This window comes from Juglans regia, chromosome 1, assembly GCF_001411555.2.
Source record: "Juglans regia cultivar Chandler chromosome 1, Walnut 2.0, whole genome shotgun sequence".
Classification (NCBI taxonomy): domain Eukaryota; kingdom Viridiplantae; phylum Streptophyta; class Magnoliopsida; order Fagales; family Juglandaceae; genus Juglans; species Juglans regia.
The window spans coordinates 38,047,425-38,061,526 of record NC_049901.1 but is presented as its reverse complement, the minus strand read 5'-3'; the positions used below and the strand labels follow the sequence as shown (position 1 = coordinate 38,061,526).

The 14,102-nt window shown below is 36.0% G+C and overlaps 1 protein-coding gene across 1 annotated transcript; it reads right to left on the bottom strand.

Annotated features, from left to right (window-relative positions):
- Positions 1 to 10,389: 10,389 nt before the first annotated feature.
- LOC118348774 (E3 ubiquitin-protein ligase RNF181-like) lies at positions 10,390 to 10,707 on the bottom strand. The gene has a single exon (XM_035691252.1). It carries the CDS (start codon positions 10,705 to 10,707, stop codon positions 10,390 to 10,392), a length of 318 nt encoding a protein of 105 aa, XP_035547145.1.
- Between the last annotated feature and the right edge of the window lie 3,395 nt (positions 10,708 to 14,102).

Genomic DNA, 14,102 nt, shown 5'->3' with positions numbered 1-14,102 from the left:
TGAAACCCCCTCAATTTAGGGTTTCGGATTGAACCCCTAAATTGATTTAGGGGTTCAATCCGAAACCCTAATTCAGTTTAGGGTTTCGGATTGAAACCCCTTAATTTTCAATTTAGGGGTTTCAATTGAAACCCCCTCAAGTTGAGGGGTTTCGGATTGAACCCCTAAATTCATTTAGGGGCTCAATCTGAAACCCTAATTCAGTTTGGGGTTTCGGATTGAAACCCCTTAATTTTCAATTTAGGGGTTTCAATTGAAACCCCCTCAATTTAGGGTTTCGGATTGAAACCCCTTAATTTTCAATTTAGGGGTTTCAATTGAAACCCCTAAATTGAAATTTAGGGGTTTCAATTGAAACCCATTAATTTTAGGGGTTTCGGATTGAACCCCTAAATTGAGTTAGGGGTTTCAATCCGAAACCCCAATTCAGTTTGGGGTTTCGGATTGAAACCCCTAACTCAATTTAGGGGTTTGAATTGAAACCCCCCCAAGTTGAGGGGTTTCAATTGAAACCCCTAACTCAATTTAGGGATTTATGTTTGGAATTATGTCGTACGTGATTGATAAGTGCATGTTTGGAATTATTTCGTATGTTGATTGATTTTTTTATTTTTTGTTGTGTTGTGGAATCAGGAATGTCTTCTCAAAAAGAGTTCACTGATAGCTCTCACACCCCTACCAGTACCCCTGCCCCTACCAGTACCCCTGACCCAGAACCTAACCCTACTCCAACCCCTGGGAGTGGGAATACACCTTGCCCCGCCCCTAAGCCCACACAAAGTAAGAAACCTGTTTCCGTAGTTTGGTTTCATTTTACCAAACTAGAGGGTGGTGACCCCAATAACCCACAAGCTAAATGTAATTATTGTGGGAAAATATATGGATGTCACTATAGGAAACATGGTACATTCCAGTTAAAGGTCCATTTAGAGGAACAATGCAAGAAGAGTCCAATATTAAGATCCTTAGTGGAGAAGGGTCAATCAAGACTAGAAATTGGACTGAAAAAAATGGCGGATGGGAGTAGTGGGGGTTCAACATTGAAGGAGTTCACAAAGTATAATGTTGATGAGTGTAGAAGGAAGTTAGCTCGTATGGTTGTCATAGACGAGCTACCTTTTCAGTTTGTGGATGGGAGAGGGTTCCAATAATTTGTCCAAGAATTGGAATCTAGATTTATGCTTCCTTCTCGCCACACTGTGGCAAAGGATATTAAAAAGATGTACTGGAAAGATAAAGATGTTTTGAGGGGCCAATTGGCGGGTTTGGTAGTTTGCCTCACTACCGATACTTGGACTTTAGTCCAAAATTTTAATTATATGTCTTTGACTGTCCATTTCATTGATTCTGACTGGATTCTCCATAAAAAGATTATCAAGTTTTGTCAAATAACTGATCACAAGGGTGAGACAATTGGGAAGGCCTTAGAGGCCTCAATCAAGGAGTGGGGGTTGAGTAGGGTTTTGACAGTTTCGGTTGACAATGCCTCGTCTAATGATGTCGCCTTGGGATATCTGAAGACTTATCTTAAAGAGGCAAATAAGACATTCTTGGGTGGTGAATATTTGCATGTTAGATGTTCTGCACATATCTTGAATCTAATTGTGACTGAGGGGTTAAAAGATGTTGATAACTCGGTTGCACGAGTTAGATTGGCTGTGAAATTTGTGAGGTCTTCTCCTTCTAGATTGGAGAAATTCAAGATTGCTGCGAAGAGTGTGGGCATAACATCAAAGAGGGGTCTTTGTACTGATGTTCCCACCAGATGGAACTCAACCTTCTTGATGTTGGAGGCGGCCCAAGAATATAAAAAAGCCTTTCAATTATTGGGTGATGAAGACATTCAATATGTCAAATACTTTGATGAGCACGGGGGTTTAGGATTGCCTAATGATGATGATTGGGAGGTAGTTGCTACATTTGTTGATTTTCTCGGGCTGTTTTATGAAGTCACGTTGAAGTTATCTGCTTCTTTGCACCCTACATGCTATGAATTTTGTCAACAAATATGTAGGGTGAAAGAAGAATTAGACGACATGTGTAGGGGTTCCAATCTAAGGATGAGGGGGATGGCATTGACCATGAGGGTCAAATTTGACAAGTATTGGGGAGATTTGACTAGACTCAATATTTTGTTATATGTGGCTACTATTTTTGATCCCCGTCTAAAAATTTCTGGCATGTTATATGGTTTGGGACTTGCGTATGATCAGGCTTGGACTGATCTTATTGGTGAGATGGCCCGCGATACCCTTCATAGATTTTATGATGAGTTTAATGCAATTAAGGGTGGTACTACATCTACTACACCTACACATATCCCAACACCTCCTCCAGACACTGGGGCAACAAAGAAGCGTAGATTGGCATGGACGAAAACCCTTGCACATAATCCCACACTAGTCCATCAATCTACAGAGGTGGTTTCAGAGTTAGACAGTTATTTGTCAACGGATCTTATTCAAGATGATGATGATTTTGACATTTTAGGATGGTGGAAGGTAGCATCAAAGAAATATCCCATCCTTTCTGAGATTGCCCGTTGTATATTGGCCATCCCTATTAGCACTGTTGCCTCGGAGTCTGCCTTTAGTACTGGAGGGCGCATATTAGATCCTTTCCGTAGTTCATTGTCTCCTACAACTGTGGAGGCATTGATATGCACACAGAGTTGGACGATGGGAAATGATATTTATGTTCCGGATGTGTTAGATTTTAAAGAGACCGACGAAGAGGGTGGTGATCAGTCTGGATCTGGACCATCTAGTAATTATTGTTTTTATTTTATTATTTTGATTTATTTATATTCATTTCAATTTCATCAGTATTTATTTATATTCATTTCAATTTCATCAGTATTGATTGTTGTAGCAACACATGAGACGATTCAGACAATGTCTACCTCCACTGCTATATGAACATGTGCTCAAGGCTCAAACCTCAAGACTACCCATCCGATCGCCCCAAATGTCACAGTCAAAGACCCGAACCGCTCGCATATTTTTTTTTATTATTAATTTCGTAGATTTTTGAATTAGTCTATCAGATGTATGTATTATATATTTTATTTGTAATTTTATAATGTTGATACAATGTCCCTTGGACACTTTTATTTGTAATTTTGTAATTGTTTAGACAGTTAGACTTTCCATTTTATTTTTGTAATAGCTTAGTTATTATTATTATTTATGAGTTTATTAGGTAGTAAAATTGTAGTCTATACTCTATAGTAGTATTTCATTAGTCTTAATTATATAAAATTGTGTATGTATATATTATTTTCATTCATGAATTTTTTTTTTTTTTTAACTCTTCTTTTTTAAAAAATGCAAAATTATATTTTTATGGGCCTAAAATGGCCCAGAAGCTGTTTCTGGGCCATTTTCGGCCCATTACAGTGGTTTCTGGGCCAAAAAAGGCCCAGAAACCGCTTCTGGGCCTTAGGCCCAGTAGTGGTGCAGGGGTGCGGACGGAGGACCCCTTCCACCCGCACCCTGTCAACCGGGACGGGGTCTCCCGCCCCCGCACTCCGGGGGCGGGGGGCGGGGGGCGGATGAATATAGTGGCCCCCCGCCCATGCGGGGGCGAGGGGCGGGGTGGGGGCTACCCCGCCCCGTATGGGGCGGGTAGCACCCCTAAGCATCATAGCCATAAAAAGGACTCGCGTCCAATTCTTCATCCGAATATCATGGAACCAAACAAATCCTCACTACCGACCGTCACCCCCACCATTATCAATTCGGCCACCCACCTTGTTACAGTAAAACTCAACATTGACAATTATCTTATTTGGAAAGCCCAAATCCTTCTCTTCCTCAAAGGTCATCAACTCATTGGTTATGTAGATGGTTCCATACCCATGCCACCTCCCACCGTAGACGGCATAGAAAATCCTGAACACCTGAAATGGGTCCTCCAAGACCAACTCATTCTCTCAGCCATAAACTCTTCTCTTACATACACAGTTTTATCCCAAGTTCTTGAATGTTCTACCTCACACGAGGTCTAGACAACCCTCCATAGTCTTTTTTTAGCTCAAACATCAGCCCACATTATGCAAACCCAGTATCAATTAGCCACCCTCAAGAAAGGATTAAAGTCTATCACTGATTATTTTCACAAAGTCAAATCCCTAACAAGCTCCCTTAGTGATGCTGGACAGTCACTCTCCCCTTCGGAATTTACCATCTATCTTCTTGCTGGTATTGAGTCAGATTACGAATCCTTGGTTACCTTCATCATCACTCGGCCAGATCCCCTTTCCTCTTCTCAAATTTTTAGCTACCTTCTCAATCATGAGTCCAAATTAGCTCATCAGACCTCTTCTCTTCTCTCCAATACTCCACTTGCTGCTAACACCACTGTCACTAGTCCCTTGCATTCCTTCTCTCCATCTTTTAGAGGTTGTGGTCGTAGGTTTAGGCGTGGTAGAGGTTTTGGTCGTACCAATTTTTCTCGTCCCAATTTTTTTCCTAATTCCTCTTCTTCCAGACCCACTTGTTAGGTTTGTCACAAACTGGATCACACGACTTTGTCGTGTTATCATCGCTTTAATCACTCATATAAGATCTCTGTTACACCATCTCTTCAAGCTCATTATATTGTTGTTTTATCTTCATTTGTCCCTTATACTAATTGGGCCTAGGAATTGAATCCTGATTGGGCAACTATGAATCAGACCATATATTAATGGACTTGTCATCCCCTACTCTCCACTTGTAGCCTCTCATCAGATAGGCTCTTGCTTCCCAAATACCTCTCCAAGCAAAGGAAGGGTTAGGACCAAGGTTGGCATCCTTGAATTCACATGAAGGAAAATATTTAGACTTGTACATCTGATGCAACAAAGAACCTTGCCCATTCATAATACGCCACCCTTGCTTAGCAAGTAAGACAAGATTAAAAGTTTGTAAATCTTTAAAACCAAGCCCTCCTTTTGTTTTAGCAGCACTCATTTTTCTCCAACTCACCCACCTTATTTTATTTTCTTCATTTTTCTAACCCCACCAGAATTTGGCCGTCATGTTCTCAAGTTCACTACAAAAACTAGCAGGCAACTTAAAACAACTCATAGAGAAAGAGAGAATAGCTAGAGCAACAACTTTTATAAGAATTTTCTTGCCCCTTGAGATAGAAGCTTCTCTTTCCAACCTTTGAGTTTCTGCCAAACTTTAGATTTAATATCAGCAAAGGCTAGTTTCTTGTTCTTCCCAAACATTGGTGGCAAACCAAGCTATTTCTCATAATGTTGAACCTACTGGACCCCCCCAAAAAGAGAAAATTTCAGCTTGCTGAGTAGGCTCCACATTTTTACTAAAGAGCCAAGACCATGACAGTTTTTGCTTTGTTCACTTTTTGTCCAGAAGCTTGTTCATAAACCTCTAGAATATGTTGGATATTGAGATTAGCTTGCAAAGTAGCCCTACAAAATAACACACTATCAAATGCAATGAGCAGATGATTCAGCTTTGGGGAATCTTTGCAAATCTGAATTCCTTCTACCCTTCTGACAATTTCAGCTTATTTTAATAGAGAAATAAGACCCTCAGTGCAAAGAAGGAAAAGATAAGGGGAAAGAGGATCCCCTTGTCTTAATCTCCTAGTTGGAAAAATATGGCCTTTTGGGACCCCATTCACCAACACTGAAAAAGAAACTGAATTAACACACATCATAATCAGCTTCCTCCATCTTTCAGCAAAGCCCATTTTAGTCATTATACATTCCAAAAAACTACATTCTACTCGATCATAAGCTTTACTCATATCAAGCTTTAAGAACATATACCCCTTCTTACCTTGTCGTTTCTGCTTAAGGAAATGTATCACTTCATGAGCTATTAAAATATTATCAATAATCAACATTTTTGGCACAAAAGCTGATAGAGTCATAGAGATAATTCTTGGCAACACAACTTTAAATCTATTTGTCAAGGCTTTCGAAATCAGTTTGTAAATTACATTACACAAACTGATAGGTCTATATTCAGACACCATTTCAAGTGTAGACTTCTTAGGAATTAGACAAATAAAAGTGTGATTCAGGTTACTAACCATTTCCCCACTGTTTAGAACATGTAAAACTGCTTGAGTAACTTCTCATCCTACCACCTCCCAATATTTCTGATAAAAAAAAGAGGGCATACCATCTAGTCCAAGAGCAATTGCAGGATTCATCTGTAGCAAAGCTTCTTTAACATCTGCAGCTATAAATTCTCTTAATAGTTCAGAATTCATATCATCTGTCACTCTTTCATGTAAAGCCTCGAGAAATTCCATATTGCTTTGTAGGGGTGATGCAGTAAAAAGAGTCTGGAAATAGTTGACAATTTCAAAATCTTTATCCGCACTTGAAAACCAAACTCCATTGACATTTTTTATCCCTGAGATAAAGTTTCTTCTTCTTCTTTGTGAAGCTTTTTGATGAAAGAACTTAGTATTTTTGTCACCATCATTTAGCCATAAAGCTTTGGATCTTTGCCTCCACATGATTTCATCTCTTTCCAGCCATTTGTTCATTTTTGCTCTTGCTTCTTTATGCAAAGAAGTATGAATATGTTCAGGGTCTGAAACTAGCAGTGAATGCATTCTGCTTCTTGCAACCTCAATTCTTCTTTTGACATTGCCAAATCTTCTCCTATTCCAACACTTCAATCTCTCCCCACATGATTTGATTTTCTTCATTAATAATTGCATACCTGAAGGTCTAGATCCACTAATCCATGCTTCATCAATGATCTATTTGCATTCTTCAGTTCTGGTCTTCATTGCTTCAAAACGAAAGATTTTCTGATGAAACTGAGTTGGGCAGTCTTCTGGTTGTTTCATAGAGATTGTTGAATGGTCAGAGTAAGCAACAAGTACATGTTCCACCCCCCATAAAGGAAAGACTTCCCTCCACTCCATATTTGATAAAAACCGATCCAATCTTTCTGATATGCTATTTTGATTATCCCTTCCATTCCACCATGTGAAATGTGGCCCTTTAAACCCCAAATCAATGAATTCACAATCCTACATAATTGATCTAAAATCTTCCATTAGCTTGTTATCTTTAAATCTCCCACCTCCTCTTTTCTCCATCATGAAGAATCTCATTGAAATCTCTGGCAATAAGCCAAGGTTGACATGCATCCCCTTTAAGAGATCTTATTAAATCCCAAGTTTCTATTCTTCTAGCAGTAACAGGCTGCCCATATATTCCAGTGAAAAGCCAACTAATGTTATTGTTGTCTTCAACTTTATTCCTTATTTTTGCATGAATATGATTTAGAATACTGCAAGATTGTAAGATCAATCTGAGACTTCCATAATAAAGCCAAACCACCCCTCTACCTTCGTTACTCACAGCCAAGTAATTTGAAAAATTCAAACCAAACTTTATTCTTTCCATTCTACTAGCATTTAAACGAGTCTCTTGTAAGAATAAGAGATCGAGATCTTCTCTTTGTACTAGATCATGAAGGGTACGAATTCTCTGTGGGTTCCCAAGCCTATGGGAATTCCAACTTACTATATTTATGGTTCCCGGCAGGGCTGTGAACCAGCCTCTGCCAATACCAATTCAGTAGCATAGAGATTCAAACCTATCTCAACAGGTAAGGAATCACCCATTTTATCAGAAACCTCTGACATTTTAATTCTTTTAACCCCAATGGGTGACATTTCATCTAAGTCGATCATGGCAACAACACGTTTTCTACTTTTAATAGCAGGTCCACTTACAGGTAAGGTAGCAAAAGAGCGAGCTCTAACCTTCCAACATTTTACTTGCCTAGCACTCAGTTGAGACTTGTCCTGCAACGTCTCTGTAGAGGCATGAGTAACATGAGATTGGCCCAAACCCACATCACCCTTAAGCCCAAATTGACTTTGGCCGACATGTTCTGTTGTTGAGTTAATACTCATATCACTTAAAGTTTTAAACGCCAGGGGATCAGTATGATCAAAACTGCTTCATCACCACCCGAGATGATAGGGTGGCTTTTATTCAACATATTTATCCCTTTCTGGTGAGAGAAAGCCTCTGAAGGGGACTTTTTTGAATTTTGAAACTGTCCGTGGTTACCTCCTGAAAATTGGCCTTGGTGATTTCCAGATAACGATTTGGAACTACTTTAATAAAACTGCTCTGAAAGACCCCCCGCCACCTTCCTCCTCTGTTTGATGGGATTTATTTCGGCGACGCTGATAGTCTCCAGTAAACTGACTACCTCCAATACCTTCCCCTCGGCGTCGACTCAGGAAATTTGCGCGTAACCATGAACCATATTGTTCCCCATGCGAGTCCTGATTAGCAGATGTAGGGCAACCCTGACTTTCATGCAAGATACGTCCACATTGAAAGCAAGCCTTCAGAAGACGCTCATATTTGATTGGGATCCAATACTGCTTATTGCATATCTTCACTGTTCATCCTCTCGCTAGGGGCTTATACCGATCTAGCCTAATTTTCACTCGTAGAAAGGGACCCCAAGCCATTTCATCCTCATCAACAACAACTTCCTCCACCTTCCCTAGCGTATTCCTTATTTGGAGTCCACATTCCTTTGACATGTTTGCTGGGGGAAGATTGTGCAATTGCACCCATACCATTGGTTTATCAAACTGCAAATTATTAGGTTGAATGAGCGCATCGAACTGGTTAATCACAAAAAGAGAGTTGTCGAAAAACCATGGCTGACGCGCCTTAATTCTATTTTTATCTACGTGAGTTGCAAAGGAAATCACAAAAATGTTATCTCCCATCTCTTTGAACACTGCTGGCTTACTCAATCTCCACACCCTCGACATAGTAGACTCTAGCATATTTTTTGTTATCATTCGATCATTCCATATTTTTCCAATTAGACAGAGTTCTGCCTTTTGCTGCATTACCCTTGTGGTTGTTTCCTCTAACGCAATTGCAACACCTTCCTCTTCTGTTAACTTCAACCTCTCCCATAACTCCTCAAGACGCTCCATGAGAAGAGACGGGAACAAAACGAACCGACGACAACGTACTCAGACTGGGATTGAAAAACTTTTTACTCTCACAAGACTTTTTCACCACTCTTTTCCTTGAGAGAAAAGAAGGAGACTCCAACTTGACATATATATGATATTAATAGTAAAATGAATGACCAATAATAACATGAGTTATTTCAACTAATATAAGTTTTATGTTTTTTAACCTTAAATTATTAAAAACTAACACATTGCATGACTATTAAATTATAAAAATAAAAGTTTGAATATATATAGTACACTCGTCCAATTTGAAGGAGGTCACGAAATCTTGTTGATAGAATATCTTGACAAAGGTTGTTATAAATAATATCTTGTCTGATTTTTGTCTGTGAGTTGAAAGAAAATTGGTAATTAAATAAATACTCATTTTGTCAGTTTTATTTTTAAATTCAAATTTGAGATTTTAAATTTCATAATTTTTAGTATATGATCAATAAATGATATATGAAGAAGTAAGTTTTTTATGCATTTTTCTTAAGTAAAATAGCATTTCTCTTCCCTGATTTGCTAATTTAATAAATATGTTAATTTAATCTTATTTAATATTGTCCAATTAATTTAAAATTTCAAACGTATAGATCAATTTGATCATGGGCAAGTTGCGTGCACGAGATTGTCTTGTTAATTTTTAAATTAAGAACCGTCAAAGTTGACCGTATATAAACATTACCTTTGATTAATGACAACAAGGTGGTTTTCGATCCCTAACGACCAAGGAAAATTATTTATTCAAGGTCAGTTATTCTTCCAGTCTCAAATGTCTCATCATGCCGACGAATTGCAAGATTCTCTCTTCCACCAAGTGTGTACGTACTTATAATGGATAAGACTTCAATTTTTTTTTCTCAAATTCGTTCATCTCGAATTAATTCATATATATTCGGATCACGGAAGTGAACTCGAAGGATTCATGTGGCCGTAAAACCAGTCTGCAGATTATAATACTGATTTAGCACATATTGATCAGAAAAAACCTGCGTTGATATGATCATCATCGATCATGTGTGGTTTGGTCTCTTCTGGGCCGTTGACAATTTGTTTACCTATTTTCTTGCTTGAATTAATGAAATATGCGTTGATTTCATTCTTGTGACGTGCAAAGCAGAATGAATGTTCTGCCTACCAAACTTCGAACCCTAATTAAGTTGCTGGACTAGATAATTCATGTGCATGTGGAGGAATTAATGGACGATATGTACAGTATGATCAGATCTTACACAAAATTTTTTATGGGAATTTTAATTATAAGAAAAGAAATCTCACAAAAAGATCAAGTGAATTAAAAGATCAAGTAACAATCCCATGAGTACAGCACCTACAGAAACATCGAAACTGAACTAAAAAATAGTTGTTTAATTTCTACATATAGAGCTGGTTTTCCGGTCATACGTTGCCGGAGATTTCGCAGCGGCAGAGAGGGCAAGAGTTATGGCGGGAGAGCCACGAGGCGATGCATGTTTCATGGTATACGTGGCCGCAGGGGACTTGTTTACCACCCTCACCGGACCGGAAGCTTTCGATGCAGACTGAGCAAACCTCAGTTGTAGTAACCGTTGGCATGTTCATGATCACCAAGGATGTCGGTTCTGCAATCTGACTGCCTGAATAATCCTCCGGCAAAGTGAGAACTTCGTCGAGGTCGAAGAGTAGATCTATCGGATAGGTTGTCATGGTATAAGATTCTGAAGATACAGCAGCCATGGAAGGGATCAGAGAGAGAGAGAGAAGAGAGACGGAGAGAGAGAGAGAGAGAGAGAGAGAGGGGTTGGTGTGTCTGTGTGTGAGAAAACTGTTCGGTTAGAAAGCTATATATAAACCCGAAAAAGCAATAATGAAAGTTCCTGTGTGCTGGCTGAGGGTACGATACTCTCGAAAAGGCAATAATGAAAGTTCCTGTGTGCTGGCTGATGGTACACTCTTGATATGTCAGCAGGACCCAATAAAATTTGTTCAAAATTTAGTTACAGAATTTATTTTTATAAATTTAATTAATCACTTTTTAACAATATCAAATAATATATTCTTTAAATTTATTATTATTTTATTAAAATATTAATTTTAATATCTTCATTTATTTTAATTCTAATTATAATTTAAATATTTATTTATTATTAAAAAAATACACATCAATTTTCTAACATTGATATTAAATTTTAAAATAAAAAATTAATATCAATTAATCATAATATTGCAGAACTAAAATTTGAAGTACTCCAGTAAGACGATGCCACGTCATTAAAATAATGATCGATGAAGACTGACCACTTTCTGTGGTTGAATTTAAAATTCGAGCGCTTCGAACTTTTGAGATTAAGAGAAATTTTTTAAAATTATGAGTTCGCGCAAAATGAATGACATGTGGGAGACGGAAATTTTTATGTCAAAATAATATTTGATCGGTAATTTAGGACAAGTTTGAAGGGTGAAATGAGAATTTTATGTTTTATTTTGTATTTAAAATATTATGTTTTAATATTATTATTATTTTGGGAATTGAAAAATGTGTATTGAGATTTGAAAAAGTTAAATTATTTATTATATTTTGTATGGAGATTTGAAAAATGTGTAATGGTGAGATGAGATGAGATAAGAATTTTATGTTTTGTCTTGTGTCTCAAACCTATCCTTAGACTCAATAAATTTGACTAATAAAAATGATTAAAATTAAAATTACTATAATTTTATTGAATTCACTATAATAAATTTTTATACAATTTAATTAAAATATAACTTTATTTAATTAAATTTTAATTAAAATATAACTTTATCTATAGCGAAACAGTCACTTTCGGAGTGATATTTTAATTTCAGGAATGGGACCGCATAGACTTTTTGCATCTGCTTTCTTTCTAAAGAAAGAAAGAAAGAAAAAAAAAAAAACCGGCCAATTAATTTGGAACATTAATTGACAGATTGCAGTGGACTCTAGTTTTCAATCACGTTCCTAATAAAAGGGCATGGTTGTTGCAACTTGGGCAATTTGTCTTATTTCCAGCTCTTGTGTGGGCTGTCCTTGTTTCCCTGTTTCATTCTGTACATGATATTCCTCCCAATTTATTAAGTGAAAAAAGGGTTTAGAGGAAGACTAAAAAAGTTTCTTTCTTTAATTGAGAGATGATTTTTTTGACTTTCAAAGGGTAAAAAAAATTGAAACTTGAAAGACCCTCCAAAGGAATTTGAGGGTTATACGGTAATCAAGCATACTGGTCAAATATCAGGTTTGACACTTTTTCCAGCTACTTTTTTTTATTACTATTTTAATACAAGCTGTTTTTCCAACCACTTTGGTTTCAAAAAACATTAATAATCTGGTCAACTTTCATTTTAGCTTGCAATAATAAGGCTCTTTCTCGGAGTCTACCTCCATATGCTTCAGGGGATCTGTACTTGCAGGGGGCATGGATAAAGTATTCCAGTGCCTGAGATCACTTTCATGACTAGAGACGGGCTTTGGCAGCTCACCGTTAGAGGTATAACTGGTCAGCTTCGGTCTAATTTTTAAATTTTTAAAATTTAAGATAGAATATCGATTTTATATTTTTTAAAATCGATTACACACTGATTATCTTTTTAAATTGATATTTTTAATTTTACCGATTTTATCGGTTTTCAATTCGGTCCGGTCCGATTTTTCGATTTTTTTAAAATGTAAGTTTTATAATTTATCATTAAAAATTTGTTTATAAAAAAAATGATTAAAAAAAGATTTTTTTATATTTGTATTAATATATTAGACTATATAATAGTATTAATATTAGATTAGTGGTATAGTTATAAGTTATATATTAGTATTAGTCATAAACTTTTAGTTAAAACTTGTAGTATTAATTATAAGTATAACTATAGTCATTAGTCTATATTAGACTATTAGTATTAGTTATAAACTTTTAGTGATTTAGTATTAACATTTTATATAATAATTTATAAATTATAATAAGAAATTATTTCAAATATATATAATTATATATATTATATATAAAAATTTCACATAAAAATTTATAATTATACATAATATATAAAACTTATATATACAATAATACAAATATTATTTTTTATATATATTTTTTATCAACCGGTCCGGTCTGAAAAATCCTAAAACTGGAACCAGACCAGAACCGGCCAATTTTCACATTTTAAGAACCGGTCCCGGACTGGACCGGCTCAAAACCGATAAAACTGGTCCGGTCCAGTCCAGACAGATTTTTTTATTTTTCGGTTTGAATTTACACCCATACTCACCGTCTTCTAAAAGGCTGTGCAGGTACTTGACGAGAGGGATGAGGGGGTTAATGGTTGGTTCATTTAAAAAAAAAAAAAAAACTTAAGAAAATATATTAAACTTCAATTCAAACATCTTTCCATCTAAAATAAAATTATTTTAACTATTCATCTACATAAGTTTAAGTGAAAAGTTAAAAAGTTAAAAAAATAAAAATCAAGAAAAATTACTTTTCAGATATATAGGATTTGAAATTTTTTCAAATTAGGAGTACTTGTGGTTCCAAAAAGATATCTATCTCAAGAGGATCTCTTTATCCAAACTCCGTTAATTAGTGATGGAAAAAGCTAATATGACACTTACATTCCATTTCAACACCATCAACATGCCACAACAATTTATATTTTAAAAAATGATTCTACTACTCGATCATCTGAATTTATCGATCAGGTAGATGACTAGACTTGATAGTACCACACAACACTGCCATGTCATATTAAAAAAAAAAAAAAGAACGTAGAACTCAATTTTTTTTTCTTATTGTCACTAGGATTAAGTTGTTATCACGATAGTAAGGATATACAAAATGACTCATTGATTATAAACAATTATCAAATCTCTTAATAAAACCCAAAATGTACTATTCAGTTTATTACCAAACAATAATACTACATGAAGTTTAGATCAATCTCTCTTGTTTACAAAATCATAATTTCATTTTTATTTTATTGTGTTAAAGAAATATCACAACCTATAATTAATGGGTCTTGTTTTATAATCATTGCTATTAATAAAAACATAGAACGAGAAATGGATCCAAAGAAAATATGCCTTATGATTAAAAAATAAATAAAGTGTTATATTCTGCTTATTATTT

Excerpts from the sequence above, each read along its gene's own strand:
- LOC118348774 (XM_035691252.1), bottom strand. The coding sequence starts at position 10,707 with ATGGCTGCTGTATCTTCAGAATCTTATACCATGACAACCTATCCGATA.